The sequence below is a fragment of the Mesocricetus auratus genome, unplaced genomic scaffold (assembly GCF_017639785.1).
Source record: "Mesocricetus auratus isolate SY011 unplaced genomic scaffold, BCM_Maur_2.0 Super-Scaffold_100003, whole genome shotgun sequence".
NCBI classification, from domain to species: domain Eukaryota; kingdom Metazoa; phylum Chordata; class Mammalia; order Rodentia; family Cricetidae; genus Mesocricetus; species Mesocricetus auratus.
Genome location: NW_024429188.1, coordinates 106,309,327 through 106,327,893, shown reverse-complemented (window position 1 = coordinate 106,327,893; position 18,567 = coordinate 106,309,327). Strand labels below are relative to the sequence as shown.

General features: G+C 38.7%; 1 protein-coding gene across 9 annotated transcripts in view; it reads left to right on the top strand.

The window, feature by feature from the left end:
* The window catches only part of Mcf2 (MCF.2 cell line derived transforming sequence), a 104,619-nt gene that overhangs the window by 21,448 nt on the left and 64,604 nt on the right, over positions 1–18,567 (top strand). For 8 of the 9 annotated variants that reach the window (XM_040744661.1, XM_040744658.1, XM_040744659.1 and 5 more), the window contains exons 2-4: positions 5,050–5,118; positions 8,448–8,562; positions 11,160–11,250. In XM_040744661.1, the coding sequence (XP_040600595.1) occupies positions 5,094–5,118; positions 8,448–8,562; positions 11,160–11,250 (231 nt within the window). In that variant the 5' untranslated portion in view covers positions 5,050–5,093. Of the gene's footprint in view, positions 1–5,049; positions 5,119–8,447; positions 8,563–11,159; positions 11,251–13,901; positions 14,281–18,567 lie in introns of those variants that run through there. The other variant, XM_040744664.1, reaches the window with a different exon arrangement.

Here is an 18,567-nt window from a genome sequence, read left to right as displayed (position 1 = left end):
ATTAGTTCTTTGAGAATTCCTATCAGGCATTTTGACCATATTCATTCCAATTCCTCCCTTAAGTACTCACAAATGCATCCCCCCAATGTATCCCACTTTTTAATTGGATTGTTTGGTGTTTTGCTGGCTAGCTTCTTGAGTTCATTATATATTTTAGAAATCAGCCCTCTGTCAGCTGTGGGGTTGGTGAAGATCTTTTCCCATTCTGTAGGGAGCTGTTTTGTCTTGTTAACCGTGTTCTTTGCTGTACTGAAGCTTCTCAGTTTTTATTAATTGTTGCTGTTAGTGTCTGTGCTACTGGTGTTCTATTTAGGAAGTGGTCTCCTGTGCCTATGCGTTCAAATATATTCCCTGTTTTTCTCTTCTATGAGGTTCAGTGTGGATGGATTTATATTGAGGTCTTTGATCCATTTGGACTTGAGTTTTGTGCATGGTGATAGATATGGATCTATTTGCATTCTTCTACATGTTGACAGCCAGTTATACCAGCACCATTTGTTGAATGTTGGTTTTTTTTCATTTTATATTTTTAGCTTCTTTGTCAAAATTAGTCAATGATGCCTGAAACCTTATCTCAATCCATTCTAGACTCTGCTCCAAGTTGAGACTCTGACTGGCATCTGGTGGTTATTTCGTAGGAGATTCTTGAGTTCGTATATGCATGCCTCCTAGTTTCCTTGAACCCCTTTTCTTTATCTTAAAATGGGGCTTTGGGGGCTGGAGAGATGGCTCAGCAGTTAAGAGCACTGGCTGCTCTTCCGGAGGCCCTGGATTCAATTCCCAGCCCTCATATGGTAGCTCACAGCGTCTATAATTCTAGTGCCAGGTGGTCTGAGGTCTTCTTCTGTGCTACAGGTGCACTGAGCACACTTGAGCTATAGAGACATATACGCAGAAAACTATCCTTACATATAAAGTAAATAAATTAGTAAAAGCATTTAAAGGATGAGGCTTTTAATGTCAACTTTGCAGGTTTGTTTTGAAGACCAGGAAATAGCATTGAAATGTCTTGTGCTTTACAAATGGTAAGAGCTACACCATGATAGCGTATTACCCAGAACCCATTTATTACACTTATTTCCTAGTTCTGTCCTCTTGCCGGCAGTTGGGTTGCTTGCTGTGGTCTTCCTGGGTGGCGTTTATTTTCTTTTGTGTTTTCACGTGTACTTTGCTTTCGCTTCCTGTTCATTTTTGGGAAAGCATGAGAATGGGAGCGGTTTCTTCGCCCTGACCCTTTAGTGTGGGCTGGGTGGTATGTATGTGCAGTTCAGAACCAGTTTTCGTCTGTCATATATGAACAGAAACCCCAGACAGAGCACAAATGCTCACAAAAGAGTGTCACTGCAAAAGAAAAGCACCAGGGCTGGAACTTATTGCTATTATATTTTGGGATCTGAAATACAAATGCTTTCTATAAAATGCACATTGTACATATCAATTACTTACTTATTTAAATGATAATTTTCTCTCTAGGAACCATTACTTAGCTCAGTAGAACTGAAATGTCTGGAATGGTAATCTATACTCCTATCATTTAGGCACACATTCAGAAATAAGAACTCTAAGAGTGTCGAGTCTCCTCTGTAGCAACTCTCCCCAGAGCTGCTTGGTCTCTAAAAACTGTAAATAGCGAGACTGTGGCAATGGTCTTCTGCACCTTGCAAGGCAGTCTTTTGGATTATTCTGACATTTTGAACTAAGCACCTCTGCACAATATTCTTTCTGTTGGCCTTTTTGTCATGAGAAGAAAACCCAACTATTCAACCAAACAACCAAAGGAATTCTTGATCAGATAGCTAATGAGAACATTGCACATTTGGCCTGTACTCGAGGAGTTAGGTATAGTTGTTAGGAGTTATGGCAATATGTTTAATCTTCAACATTTCATAAATTTATTTGATTCTTTAATTTTTCCTAGAACATCTATCCAAAATGGCCTAGCATGGTATTTGACCAATAATAATTAGACGTGGTGGCACACACCTGTAATCCCAGCTCTTGAGAGGCAGACGCAGGCAGATCTCTCCAGTGGAGGTCAGCCTGGACTACAGAGTGAGTTTCAGGGCAGCTAGGGCTCAACAGAGAAGCCCTGTCTCAAGAAACAACAAGAAAAAATGAAGGAAAGAAAGAAAGAAGGAAGGAAAGAAAGAAGGAAAAAGCAAGCAAGCCCAACATGGTGACACAACTGTATCTCCTAACATTTGGGAGGTAGAGGCAGGAAGATAAGATATTCAAGGCCAGCATGGGCTACATGAGATACCTTGTAGCACTTCAAAAAATCTTTGAATTCTAACCTTAATTCCTCATTTGTGATAAAAGAATTAGTGGTTGTGTGCAACTTTATGATCAAGATAGTAGGGGTTAGAGAGATGGTCCAGTTGTTAAGAACTCTTGTTGCTCTTGCAGAAGACTGGTTCAGTTCCTATACCCATATGGTGGTTTATAACCATCTAGACCTCCAGTTATTCTTTTTTCTTTTTGAGACAGGGTTTCTCTGGGTAACTTTGGAGGCTGTCCCGGAACTCACTCTATAGACCAGGCTGGTCTTGAACTCAGAGATCCACCTGCCTCTGCCGCCTGAGTGCTGGGATTAAAGGCGTGCACCATTAGAACTCCAGTTATAGGGGATGTTACTCCCTCTTCTGGCATCTGCAAATACTATGTGCACATGGTCCACATACAAAGAAGCAGGCAAAATGTCACACACATTTAATAAAAGAGACTTAAGAGTCTGAAGTTTTTTATCATATGTGAGTGAAGTGTAAGAGATTTGCTTATCTTTGGTTTTCAGTTTGTGCCTGATTGTTTATATACAAACAAGGGTTTTTTTTTTTTAGCAGAGAAGATTTATTACTTTTAATTATGTGTACATGTGTATCTCTGTGTGGATATGTGCATATAATATGAATGCAATACCCACAAGGATTCAGAGGCCTTGGATCCCTTGGAGCTGGAGTTGCAGGCAGTTGGGAGCTGAGAACCAAATTTGAGTCATCTGCCACAGCGGAATACTACTGAGCCATCTTTCCAGCTCCAAACCAGCCCTTTTGAGGTTTGCTGTATATTTCAAGAGATAAGAATGCATGTTTTTTTTATTTGTCTGAAATGGAGCAGCTTGGCCAGCTTCCTGTCAAAGGTGTCTTTGAACGTCATGGAAGATGCTGTAATGTGACTTTGGTCCAGTGTCCTGATGAAGTTTTTTTTTTAAAGTTTGTTGTTTCCTTTTTGTTTTTGTTTTGATTGCGAGTTCAGCCTTTAATGGCTGAGCCATCTATCCAGCCCTTGTTTTTTGTTTTTGAAACAAGGTCTCATGTAACCAAGGGAGGCCTCAAACTTGATGTAGTCAAGTATGACCTCAATTTTTCTGTAGTCTTGCCTCCTCCTCCTGTGTGAGTGCTGAATGGGTTACAAATATGTGCCAACATGTTGCAGGAAATGAACCTCAGGGCTTCATGCATACAAGGTAAGCATGCTACCAACTGAACTACATCTCCAGTCTTTTTACTTCTTAGGCTTTGAAATGAAAAAGTTTAAGGAGTCTGCAAGAGAAACATGAATCATACTCTTTTTCACGTTTGTATCACAAGAGGAAATCTTCGTGCCATGCAAGAGCCTGAGAGTCAAAACAGGGCGCAACTCAGCATCATGACTCTCTCAATCGAAGACTCTAGTGTTCTCCACTTCCTTGTTCTCAGCAACAGTCTTACCTCATCCTCTTCGGATGCTTAGTGTCAGCCGTCTGTCTTCTCTTGCCCTTCCATTGTTACTTCCTCTGACTTTAGTCAATTGTTAATCAAGACTAATTTTTAACCCTTAACCTATTCTTTTTCAACTTAAAGAAGTCAGTCTTTCCTTCTACCATCTGGGTCCCAGGGACCAAACTCAGGTTGCCAGGCCATTTTGTGGGCCCTCAACCATGTTTTTAATGAATTGTATTTTATGAAAATAAATATGCCAGTTAATCGCTCTATGTCTCCAATTGGATAGGTCATGCTGTAAGATATGGTATTCTACAACTTTGTCAATTCTTTTGAGGAGTCTTGTTCTGATAATTTCAGGAGCACTAAGAAGGGTGTGTCATCAGCCTGACACCACCAAATATGATGACTTCGAAGGTCGATTATATCAGGAAGCAAGTGAAAAATATGACTTCAATAAGAGATGTGAAATAAACCACAGGCATTAAATCAGCAGTCCAAAATACCCTAGTTGAGTGACCTATTTTCTTTTAAAAAGTTATCCTTGTTCATGGACTAGAGGTAGATAATGGACTTTTAGTTTTGATCCCTGTAGTGTTTGGTAGATTTGAACATTGTGAGCTAGCATTTAAGATCTAGGACAACTGAAGCGATTATATGAAACATACGGGGCAGTGACTTAAAATGCCACTGTTAATTAGGTATCTACTGTTTTGTGAGCTGTTTCACATTATAGTTCACAGCATCTTTTTAGGTAGGTATTATGATGCCCAGGTGACAGATGAGGAAACTGAGTCTCAATGAGTCTATGCAGCTGGCCTGTCCAAGTTTGTACAGCTACTAAGTGCATTAAGGGGGATTTGAATTGAAGTCTTTCTCATTCAGAAACACATGTTGTGAATTGAACCACTGTACTGTTAATCTTCCTAAAAACGGGTTAATAACACCTGCCTTGGGATATTTTAAGGATCCCAAACAATTTTTATAAAAACCCTAAAGGTGCTTTGTCTTTGCTGATAGAGTTCTGTGGGAGGAAAGTGGAAGACAGTGTGCTGCAGTGTGTGCATGACTACTGTGTGTACCTTGTTCTCAGTTTTCTGATGAGTAAGAGTAGGTTTTGTTCTAGACATAGATTCTGAAAAGTGGGCCATTGTTTTTATATACCCTGTGATGGCATAAAGAGCATGGCTGCCTTTCCCTGTAGCTAAGGGAGGAAAGACGAGACGACTGCTGATATGTCTGTATGCACACATCTCTAAGGGCCCAGAGTTCTACTGGGCACAGTGAGGATTTCTGTATGCTTCTAGCTATGCTTTAACATTGGTATTGTTTCTTCTCTTGTTTGTCGTAGAAACTGGGCTTCTCCTCCAGTTAAAGGACATCAATCATTTCGTAATGCAAGACATTGCCTTCCTGTCTGGTAAGCACACTTTATCATTTATTTAAGGGCAGATAAATGTGTGAACTGATCAATGAGTTCATTTGCAACTTACATAAATAGCTTGTTATCCATATATACACATATATAAACATACCTATATTAGATTAAAACATGTTACAATAATCATTTATATGTTGGGCATCTAGTTACTAAACAAGTAGCCACTTAGAATAATTAAGGACTGGTCAACAGTTTTCAATAGGTCGTTAAGACCAACCTTAGCACTCTAGTGCGTTTGACTTTTAGACTAAATCTTTAGATACCCACGATGGGGAAATGTATTTGTCTTAGAAGGGTGTAGACTGGCTCTATCTGTCTGTCTGTCTGTCTGTCTGTCTGTCTGTCTGTCTGTCTGTCTGTCTGTCTGTCTGTCTATCTATCTATCTATCTATCTATCTATCTATCTATCTATCTGTCTGTCTGTCTATCTACCAACCTGCCTACCTACCTACCTAGCTACCTGTGTACCTACGTAGAGTCAGAGTCTCATTATGTAGTGTTGACTGGCCTGGAACTCACTCTGTAAACAAGGCTGGCCTCAAAGTCAGAACACGATCTACCTCTGCTTTTCAATTTCTGGGTTGTTTAAAGGTTCATGCCACCACACCTGGCCATTTATCATTTTATACTTACTATTTTTGTGTGTTTGGGTGTTTTTTCTACATGGATGTCTGTTTACTACATACATGAGCTACCTGTGGAAGAGGGCATCAGATCTCCTGGAAATGGACAACTGCCATGTGGGTTCTGAGAAGCAGCCCAGGATCCTCTGGGAGGTTCACCAGTGCTCTTAACTGCTGAGCCATATTTCTAGGCCCTAATCCTTTCTCTTCACAATGGTGCCCAAACTTAAAGCATAACAGATATAGGGTGATGCTGGGTCTGAGACTGGCTTCAGGCCTTACCTAGTCCTGAAAAAGAGAAAAGGTAAGAGTGATGCACATGAGGCCCCAAGATATAAAACAAGGGGAGACAGATTAACTCTGGAACTGTGTGCCATCCTGAAGTGCCCTGGCAGGGACACACACACACACACACACACATACACACGCACGCACGCACACACGCACGCACGCACACACACACACGATTTGGTAGTTTCTGATGACTAGAGTGCATCGCCAGTGGATATAGGAAACTACTATTCTATTATAGTAAATTTAGCAGTGTGTTAGTTTACTTTTATGATTGTCAGTGTTTCCCGGACAGTGGTGGAATTCTCATGTCTCAAGTACTTTTGCATCACTCAAGTGTTCTACCACTAAGCTACACTTCCAGCCCATTGTATAGCCTAAATTATGTTGTGATTAGAACCATCCTTGGTGCTTGTTGCCTCCATCCACACTCATCCCACTTTTCCTTCGTCCTCAGCATTTCTGTGATTATAAAAAATGCTTCTGCTTACATTTTCTTTTGAAAAAATGTTTCCAATGGACGAACATTAACATCCCCCAATTTAGAATTTAAAAATCTCTTTTTTTACATTAGAGATGTACTACCCAGTATAATACATGTAGGTGCTCAATGGTAATAAGTTTTATAGATTAAAATTTAGTAGATGAGCCAGGCAGAGATAATTGTTGACCCTTAGAGGAGCCATATATCATTTCCCTTGATAGATGATATTTGCTTAAATAGTATGAGTGCTCCCTCCAGCTTGTTTGGGAGGAGAGAAAGGAAGAGAGGTTAGGGGAGGGAAGGAAGGGGATGTCCAAGTTTGCTTTCTATTGCTGTGATAAACACCATGACTAAAAGCAACTGAGGAGATGTGATGGCTATTCTTGGTTCGGTTCTGTTCCTGTGGAGAACCCTGACTGACATGGTAGGGTTATTTGGTTTACAAGACTGAATCTCAAGTTCATCATTTAGAGAAGTTATGGGTGAAATGGACTGACTACTAGCTTGATTTCCAAGACTTGCTCACATTGCTTTCTTTAGCAACCTGGACCACCTGGCATGGGTAGCACTGCCCACATTGGGCTGGAACCTCCCACATCAATTATTAATCAAAAAATGCTCCACAGACATGCCCATAGGCCAATCTGATGGAGGCAGTTTCTCAGTCGAGAGTCCCTCTTTCCAGGCACCTATTGTTTGTGTCAAGTTGACAAAAAGTAAGCAGCACAGAGTGAGAGGGAGAGAGAGATTATATTCTGTCAGATGTTGAGGATTGGATGGTAAAGTTCCATCAATTTTACTTCATATTGTTTGTAGCTCTATTATTACGTGCATAAGCATTCAGGGTTGTATCCCTTTGGTAGATTGACAATTTAAACATTATCTAATGAACTTAAATAAATAATTATTTTACTTTTTTTTTTCAAGACAAGGTTTCTCTGTGTAGCTTTGGAGTCTGTCCTGGAACTTGCTCTGTAGACTTGGCTGGCCTCAAACTCACAAAGATCCACCTGTCTCTGCCTCCTGAGTGCTGAGATTAAAGGCGTGCGCCATCACTGCCTGTCTCCCTTCCTTCCTTCCTTCCTTCCTTCCTTCCTTCCTTCCTTCCTTCCTTCCTTCCTTTTTCTTTTTCTTTTTTTTTAAAATATTTTTTGTCTTTTTCGAGGCAGGGTCTCACTGTGTAGCTCTGGCTGTCCTGTAACTCACTCTGTAGACCAGGCTGGCCTAGCATTCACAGTGATCTGCCTACCTCTGCCTCCAGAGTGCTATGATTAAAGGCGCGTGCCTCTATGCCCAGCTCTCCCAAACTTTTTTATGTCTAGTAATATTCCTGGTTCTATAATCTAGTTTAATATTTGACAGTAAAGCATGGTAGATTTCTGCCTCTCTCCACTTTCTGAGTTCTAGTAAGAAGCACATGCTACCATATTTATTTGGGTTCTGGATGATCTGCTACCATATTTCATGCTTGTATGGACAGCATTTTGCCAACTAAGCTATCACTCCAGCCCTGATTTGAACTTTAATTGTAACATTTAGATCATTTTCTTTCCTATTTACCATGAATTACTGTGCTCAGTTTTATGAAGTTTTCCATTGTTAATTTCTCATTTGTAATTTAGGATCAGACCTTAGCATACACTGTGTTTCCTTAGTCTTCTTGGTTGTCCAACTTGGAAGATTATCTGTTTCTTCAGCCATATTTGCTGTGTGTATCACATGAAATTTTCTTCTTACTTGCTCATTCATTTTCTCCTCTTTGCTTTTCTTGCTCGGTTTGCTTTTGTTTTAGGAACCACAGTGCTGGATTTTTACTCATTGTTGTTTTGGTTTATATGGAAATCATGATTCTCATAAAACTCTGGATTAATCCAGTAAATTGATAATTTGGTTGATTTGGTTGATTTTAGGTGGCCGGGGAAGGGACAATGCTTGGATCATTACATTTCCAGAAAACTGTAACTTCAGATGCATCCCAGAGGATGTAATTGCAAAAGTGCTCACCTACTTGACATCTATTGCAAGGTATAGTATTTTGCTGCATTCTAAAATTTTGTTTTGCCGGGCGTTGGTGGCGCACGCCTTTAATCCCAGCACTCGGGAGGCAGAGGCAGGTGGATCTCTGTGAGTTCGAGGCCAGCCTAGTCTACAGAGTGAGTTCCAGGACAGCCTCCAAAACAATACAGAGAAACCCTGTCTCGAAAAAACCAAAAAAAAATAATAAAAATAAAATTTTGTTTTATATCAAATAGCTACTTTAAGGTTATAAGAGGAAGATTTCTTATTAGTATGGTTCTTATTATTGTTATTGTGAATAGTAAGTAAATGTCACCTAAAGTGGATTAATATAACTAACAAAGAGGAGGCTGGAAGCTACTTAAATTCTTTTTCTTCTGTTTGTTCATTTGTTCTGTTTTATTTTTCAAGACAGGGTTTCTCTATATAGTCCTGGATGTCCTGGAAATTACTCTGTATACCAGGCTGGCCTTGAAATCACAGAGATCCGCCTGCTTCTGCCTTCTAAGTGCTGGGTTTGAAAGCATGCATTATCTCTGGCTAAATTCTAAATATATTTAAAAATATACTGTAACCGGGTGGTGGTGGCGCACACCTTTAATCCCAGCACTCGGGAGGCAGAGGCAGGCAGATCTCTGTGAGTTCGAGGCCAGGCTGGACCGACAGCCTCCAAAACAATACAGAGAAACCCTGTCTCATAAAACCAATATATATATATATATATATATATATATATATATACATATATACTGTAAAGTATAGGCTGTGGATACGAAATATATCCTGAGGAGAAAATATGTAAGTATGCCGAGGAGCTGTGTAAGCAGATGTAGTTCTCTAGGAGTGCTAGCCCTCACTAAATATGACAGTCATATTAAAGAATACTTTACTAGAGCAAAGAAAACTGGTTTTCCCATTGTCCAAGGGTTGCATACCACAGTGGTGTTGGGAGTTACCAGGCAGGCTAATTTGATAATAAAATCAGTTGGCACTAGTGTGTGTTAAAAAGAAAAATTTAAAAGCCTCCTTAGAGGGGTTGGAAAGATTTCTCAACAGTAAGAGTGCTTGCTGTACAAATCCTTAGGGCTATTTATCAGATTCCAGCATCCACATAACAAGCCAGGTGTCTCACACATCTGCTATGAGGAGGCAGAACAGCAGAATCTCTGGTCTTTTTCATTTCCAGCTTAGCCAAGAAAATGTGAGCCCCATGTTTATGGAAAGGACCTTACCTCAAAAGAATAGGTGGAAAGGGATAGAAGAAGGTATCCAATGTTTTACACACACATACACACACACACACACACACACCACACACACATACACACACGCACACACACACATGCACACTAGAGATTATGTTTATGTTGAACATTATCTATCTATCTATCTATCTATCCATCCATCCATCCATCCATCCACCCACCCACCCACCCACCCATCCATCCATCCACCCATCCATCCATCATCTATCGATCCAGGCAGGGTCATACTTTGTAGACCTGGCTGGCTGGCTGGCTGGCCGGCCTGGACTTCCCTATGCACTTCCCTGTGTAGAGCAGACTGGCCTCACATTTCACAGAGATCTGCCTACTTCTGCTTCCAGAGTGCTGGAATTAAAAGCCTGTGCCACTACACTCAGCCAAGATACCATTTTGAAGGAAGCATTTTTCATTTACTAACCCTAAAGAATAGAGAACATATTTTATTTAAAGAGTCTTATGAACAAAAATCGAGCTCTAGAAGAGTAAATCTATTTTGTACCTGTTGAGGCTTAAAAGTATTTTTAGGGCAAATCAAAGTTACATTATCCATTAAACTGCCTTCTTTCAAACTCAAAGAGCAGCCTGCTGTGAAAAACAATATATTTAACTATGTATTTTTCAAGTGAATGAAAAGATCATTGATAGATTGCTGTGTGAAGTTAAACTTGATGTTATGAAAGGCAGAGGTTGTTGAGTTTTCTCACCACCAACACTTCAGGATTCCAAACCCATTTTCCTAATCCATCTTTGTCATATAAGCATTTCCTATTTCATTTTATATACTTTCATTTTTCTATTTTGTATGTATGTGTGTGGTTTTGCGTGAGTGAATGTCATGTCTCTGTGTATTCCCATGGAAGCCAGAAAAGGGTAATAGATTCCTTGGACCTGGAGTTACAGGTGATTGTGAGCCATTTGATGTAGGAGCTGGGAATCAAACTCAGGACCTCTGCAAGAGGAGCTTGTACTCTTAAGCAGTGAGCTAACTCTTCAGCCACTTCATTTTCCTATTTAAAAGATTGAAGTTAGTATTGAAAAAGACAGTAATAGTAATGCGGGATTATAAATGTAAAATAATTTTTAAAAAGTACCTTTTCTTTTGGTTTATTTTGTGACAGGGTTTCTCTGTGTAACTCTGGCTGTTCTGGAACTCACTCTGTAGACCAGATTGGCCTCAAACTCACAGAGACCTGCCTGACTCTGCCTCCTGATTGCTGAGATTAAAAAGCATGCACCATGACTTCTGGCTTATGTAGCACTTCCAAATCCAAACTTGTCTTCAGTTAAACATCAATTGTTCAATATATAGTCATAAATAATAAAATTATTCTTCTCTTGTAGACAAAGTGGCGCTGACTCCCGATTTACTATTATTCTGGATCGAAGACGGGATACATGGTCTTCACTTAAAATTTCCCTCCAGAAAATCTCAGTATGTACCATGTATACTACATTAACTTTTTCTTTTAAGTATACTTAGCCTTTTGAAAATATGGATTATTTTGATATTAATGGAGACAATAAATATTGGTATTGATACAATGAGAAGGAACGTAGGAAGATTTTGTGGTCTGAAAAATTTAGATAGGTCTCAGTAAAGAACTTGAGATACTAAGTCCTAGGGGGATTGTCTGTGGAAATTTCATGTGGCCTATATTCTCCATCAGAGCCAAGTTTCTGGGACTCAGTATACTTTTTCTTTGAGATTCCAATATAATCAACCATGATAAATTCTTTTTCTTTTCATTTAATTTTTTTGTTTCTATTACTTTATTTGACAAAAACAGAAAACTTAGCAATAAATGATGCAATATTTGATACAATAAATGGTACCATATGAGCTGTTTATTTTTAAGCAGATATATAAAAATATGAGTTCATATTTATTGGTTATCATGTGAAGTTTCATACATCTACACATTGTATAATGCTTAAATTGAGAAAAACATGTCTTTTCAAATATTTATTGTTCCTTTGTGGTAAAAATCCATTATAACTCTTTGAATGGGATAGTATATTATTGTTATCTCTTGTCAAGTCACATGTAATAGCTCATCAGAACTTCTCGTTCCTGTGGCCTGCAGTTCTCTGTCTCCTGACTGACTCAGAGGCCACTTTCGCCAGAGGAAGTTTATTTAGTTGTAAAGGCATGACAAATATTGAGGCTGTTACAGTTCTGAGTCAGTACTTTTTGCTATAGTAGATATATTAGCAAAGTGAATAAGATCATCCATTTCATATTCATCATGAATTTTTCCTTATTTGGGGGCCAGTTAGTAATGGCTTTCTGCTATTTGTTTACAACAGGTATTTAATCATTAATAGTGCATCTTAATTTCTTTTACTTTTGCTGCCATAAAACTCTCTGAAAACAGCAGAAGGATGAATATTCATGACTCTAATAAGACCACACGTACTAAATCTCCCTAAACAATGCCACTGAGGACCAAGTGTTCAAATACACAAGGGGGACATTCTCATTTAAATCACCACACACACACACAACAGATAGTTCTGGAGATACAGTTGGTTAGATGGTTCTTTTTCACAATTTATCTTCTTTGTAAAGATTTGTTTCATTTTTAATTATGTGTGTATTGAATATATGAGTGTTGCTGTTCAAGGAGTCCAAAAGAAGATGCTGGATCCCTTGAAACTGGAGTAGAGTTGTGGTTGTGGACCATCTGACTTGTGTGCTAGTATTCATGTTTGGGTCCTCCTAAACACTGAACCATCTCTTTAGCCCTCTTTTGTTTTTAGCATTTTGAATGTTTCTGTTGTTGATCTAGTTTACACACTCAGGCTCAAGCTCACATTAAATATTATATCTCAACTATCAATAGCTACCAGACATTGCTTGAAGTAAAGATGGCTAGTGATGGGATAAAGAGGAGTATTGAACTGTAATCAGAATATAGTGTATGAAAAAATCTAAATCTAATTTTTAAAAAAGATGACTATTGAATGCCAGCTTATTTCATGAGGTAAAGTTAAAATTTTGTAAAATATTCTGGTGAAGGTAGCCATAGTATAACAGGGATTTTTGTAGTCTATTATTTTAGCATTTGTCATTTTTCTTCTGGTCCTGGAGATAGAACCTAGGGCTACATGTGTGCTACCACTGAGTTACAGCCCCGTGTGGTCTATTACTTTCAGTAAGATAGCTATATAGTTCAATTTGAAGACCTTAACTTACAGCTTCCCAAATAAATGAAAGTAGGTAGGATAGCTTTCACAATTAATGAGAGAAGAATTTGAAATTATTATGATTGACACATGATAATTATACAGATGAGAATGGAGAGATGACTCAGCAGTTAAGAGTACTTGCTGTTCTTGCAGAGGACCTGGGTTCAGTTCTCAGCATCCACATGGTGACTCACAAACATCTGTAACTCCAGGTCCAGGGGATTTGACCTCTTTCCTAACCTCTGTGGGCTCTTGAATGTGGTACATAGACATATACTCAGGCTCACACATGCATGCATAAGATAAAATAAATATTAAAAAAATAATTGTGACCAGACTGGGTGGTGCAAGCCTTTATACCCAACAATTGTGAGACAGAGGCAGGCAGAGTTTATGGCCTGGTCTACAGAGTGAGTTCCAGGACTGACAGTGCTTCACACAGAAACCTCATCTCAAAAAACAAAAGAAAAAAAAAAACTATCCACCAACAGGGCAAAATGTGATGCTTTCATACACATTTATGCTGTGTAGTGACATGTCTATCACATTAAACATTTATCATTTATTTGTAGTAAGAACATTCAAAATGCTGTCTTTAGCTGTTTTGGGGGAAGGTTAATTTAAGAGAGAATCTTCTCCACCTTAAAAAGTTTACATGCATCTTCTGTTCTTTCAAGATTATCAGGGTACCACTTCATAAACTTCAACCTTTCTCAACACTTAATCACAGAATAGGATGTAGTAAAACAATATAGAATTGAAGTTTAAGTCTCACCAGGACAGGACAAGATATCAGTGAGTACTACCTTCACAAAGAATCTTAGCATTCCACCTTAAAAAAATCCAACTATGCAGAGGAAAGCCAGTCCTATCCAGCCTGTTCCTAAGGAGGAGAGTGTTTTTCTCCTTCCACTCTTAGGACGTGCCTGATCTTCTTGAATAGTCCAGCACATGCTAATCCACAAGGTTCAATCAGGCTAAGTAGTTGGGGGACTGTGTCAACTCTGAATTACAATGAGCAGCAGGGAAGGATCTGTCAGCTGACTAATCAAGGATAGTGGATTTTTTTGCAGCTCTGCCGCGGTGGTAATGGAAGCAGCCATAGCTTTGTTTGATAGAGATTTTTGGCTGCTGGTTTTAAATACCACCCAAGAAGCAGCTCGTATTTCATCAATGTTGCATTGACAATCGGAAAAGAAGAGTGTAATTGTGTCTAGGCGAGATGGCAGAAGCAAATCCCCCGAGAGGCAAGATGAGGTTCAGAAGGAATGCGGTAAGGGCTCTGCCTGCAGTCCTGGAAAGCCTATTCCCAAGTTCAAGTGCAGGGATGCTGCAGCATGGTGCTACAGCACAAACTGCTGAGTGGGGCTTTTAAGGACAGATGGGGAGAATGGAGTTTTGTATTTTCGTGAATTGCTTTGATGTGATTACTGTGAGACTGGCCTCGGGTAATTTAAGGAAAAGAGGTAGAATATTACTTCCAAATCTAAATGTCATCAAGTTTATCAGAGAACATTGTTGGCCATGTTATTTGTTTAAGAGTGTATTAGCAATTTAAAGTTGTTTGCCTGCATAGCTTTAAATCACTAGTTAAAAGAATACCTAGCAAAAGGATTTATGCCTTTTTTGACATCAGGCAAGTAGAGTGTGATATCCTGGATGGGTGATCCTGGAGGTGATTTCATCACCATTTAAAAAGGCAGCCCTGCTTAGCTGTCACTTTAAAAGTGGAAACATTCAAACATCTGTAATGACAGGAAATTTTTGTAGTTCCAATTCTTTTACAAATGTGCACTTTCAATGATCAAAATTCTACCAATTGCCAGCTATTTTAAGGGACTGAAAGGTGGCTTGTTTTCTAACATAAGCTAAAATTTTCAAGACCCTCCTTCAGTTACTTTCCATAAAGTTTCTTACCTACATTTTCATTCATTCATTCATTCATTCATTCATTCATTCATTCATATATTCATGTATTTGCACTCTAAATTACCCAGAGGATCTCTAACATGATCTTCAGGTTTGTTTTAGACAAACACTGAAATAACTCAGACTAAATTAACAACAAACCAGTCATCCACAGTCACTAAATTCCACCTTAAAAAACAATTATTGTTGTGATGGCTTAAGATACAAACTTGCCTGCCCAAGTATTGAGGTAGCATGCACAAAAATGAAAAGTTAAAAATTACTTATAGAAAAAGCTCAATTAAATTAAAATCCAACCCAGGACAGGGAAAGTAAAGAATTGCATTATTGCTAAGTGATAGCAAATGCTAATAGTTGAGTAAATAATTTTTGTAATAACGGTTTTAGAATAGGATATTCTTTGAAAACTATATTTATTTTTATAAAGTTATGTGTTTAGCCCTACACATGTTTTTATGTTATGAGAATAATTTCTTCAGACATTTAGCAGACAATTTATGATGCATATACATTTTTCAGCAATATTGTGTGGAACTGATATTAGCAGTTTTAGTATCAAAGGTGCCTTGACTTTACCTTTGAAAAGTTCCTAATTCTTTTCTGTGCATGCATATTTTCTCAGTGCTGAACTTAGTTTTGTGTATACACACGTTAATATACACACATACAGCATACACATAGCAACGGAATAGGCACGTCTTTGCCATGTTTTCTATGACAGCAGTTTCAATGGTAAATATGTAATAGCTACCGGCTAAAGGCATGCTCAGTCTAGTAGAGAGGGGATGTATATTTGTAAATGCTCAAAGGAGCTTCAGGCTGGGAGTGGGGAAGGCCTTGCATGGCAGATGCCCTTTGTTTACACCGTAAGTCACTACATGCACTTCTCTTACCGTTCTCTGAATTTTTCCCCTCGATTTTAATTTCCCTCAAATGAATTACTCTAAGTGGCCCCTTAGGAACAGGTATCTTCAAATGCAATTGATTGGATCGATTCTGAAGCCTGGAGCTATAGTGGGAGGAAAATTTGCTTTACTTGACTAAAGTGAAAAATTTGGGCCTGCTAGTTAGTGACAAATGGCTTAATTGGGAAGGAGTTTTGGATTTGGACTGATTCTGGAGGCTTTGGCGTGCCTAACAAGATGGTCTAACAGAATGTAAAGTCTCAAGAGAGGATTAAACTGATTACCTGATGGAAACTGAATGATTAGCTGAGTGATGAGGAGGGGATTAGAAGAGATACATGTGATAAAAGGGACAAATCACAAGGAAGCGGTATTGCTTAGGACTGTCTTGCTCTCTGGGGCTCTTAGCAAGTTGCTGGGCAACACTTGAAGTAACTCATACGTTCTGTATTCTTGAAGAGTGGGGATGGGGTTAGAATAGGGGAGATAATTAAAGTGGCTCTTGTCATAGAAAACTCCTTTCTATAGTTCCAGGTCATAGGGTTTCCCATGACATCGTATTCTGTCATATTAGATTATAATGTTTCCATTCCATGGACTACATGATGCTAGATTGCTTTCCATAACTTCAGAAATGGTTACTGGTCCCATTTTATAGTCAAATGAATTCATTTCTAAATTACAAAGAGTAACCCTGCATGTATATGAAAGGTTAGATGTCTAGACAAAGCTATTTTTGTTCCAGAAAGGCCTCAGCACCACTGTTTACCACGGTGTTTCTCTTTTCACATCCATAAGAAGATAATACCTCCTGTGATAAAATAGTAGGAAGGCTAAATTGAAAAGTGTGTGTAACAAGTCTACACTGTAGGTAATGCCTTTCAGCCAAGGACCCTTAATATTACCGTCTTTCTTTGCCAAAAAGGTTAAAAAAATGCCATAGGAATAGAAACCACTTTTTGTAGTAATTAAACAACACTTTATAGTGTGTGACACACTTTGAACATTTTTAAAAGAAATAACTAGCCATTGGAGAGATGACTCAATGGCTATGAGCACTGGCTACACTTTCAGAGTACACTTGGTTTTGGTTTCCAACACCTACATGGCACCTCACAACCATTTGTAATTCCAGACATGAGGAATCCTATGCTCTCTTCTAGTCTTTTTAGATAACAAGCATATGCATGGTACACACATGTACATGTAGGCAGAATGCCCATATGATTTTTTTTTGGTTTTTTCGAGACAGGGGTTCTCTGTGTAGCTTTGGAGGCTGTCCCGGCACTTGCTCTGTAGACCATGTTGGCCTCGAACTCACAGAGATCCACCTGCCTCTGCCTCCCAAGTGCTGGGATTAAAGGCGTGTGCCACCACCGCCCGGCTCCATATGATTTTTTTTATGAAGAAGAAATAGTTAGCAACCCCATAGGTTGAATGAATTGCCTCCCTAAAAGTATCACGCAAAAGAATACTTTACTTTGAGGACTTTAATAGTTAAATGACATGTCAGGTTTATGCATTAGTGAATGAAGAAAATGTACCTGGGCAGTCCTGGGGTTGGTATGAATCAAGGGCACGTTCTCTAGGAGGGCAAGCTAATAGAGAACGTGTTTTGGGTCTGTTTTCTTGAAGACCTAGGAAGAGTTGCTGCAGATAGCTGGGTTGGGGCTGTGAGCAGTGAGTGGTTGGGCACATGAGTCCAGGCCCTGTGACATTGGGCAGTGTGTATCTATTAGAGATATGTGCCTCTAAGTAGCTACATATCTCCAAAGATAAAAGTGTCTGCAAGAAACTCCAACCAGTGCTGATTCTTCTCAAGCAGTCTTTCTTTCTTTTGTTTTTATTAAGATTTAGCCTATTGCTGCTTCTCTTTGCTGTTTTGACAAGTTCTTAAAATGATTTATAGATGTAGAATGTAGAATTTAATTTTGGAGAAAATAAAAATTGTGCCTTTTCATGTTTATATAACCATGCAGATTAGATATTCATAAAGCATTTAGAAATGCTGTATTACTAAACTGAAACATCACAGCTCAGTGGTCATGGTCTGTGATTGCTGTGCTCTGTGTATCTGTTATGATATGCTGTTTGAGTTTTTTCATTAAGTTGTTTGTGTAAATGTATTATCTTGAAATTCTTAGTTATAAGCATTTCTGTGTATGGAGAGTAAGATACTTTAGCTACATTCCTAAATAACATGGACAAATTAATCATTTTGGATTAATTAATCTTAATCTGCATGACCTGTCAGTTTAAATTTTCTACAGATTTCTCTATTCCATCTAGATTCTCATACCAAGCACAGGAAGGAGAGTGAATATATATTTATTCATATTGACCTATATTCAGATATATGAATGTTTTCATTCAGTGATTGTACCCTACAGATGTGTTTTGTTTATACTCTATAATGTTTACATAAAATTATTGTTTGTTTTCCCCTTTTTAAAAATAGGAGTTTTGACAGGCATGGTGGTGCACACCTTTAATTCCAGCACTCAAGAAGCAGAGACAGCCAGATCTCTGAATTTGAGACCAGCTTGGTCTACATAGCAAGTTCTAGCTAGGTTAGCTAGAAGTGACACAGTAAGACATTGTCTATAAAGAAGCCAACCAACCAACTTAAACCACAATAAAACCACAATAAAACCTATACTCTTGGAGCAATGATGCTCACAAGTTGTTATTTTTGACATCGCATCTTAGCAAGCAGCTCAAGCTAA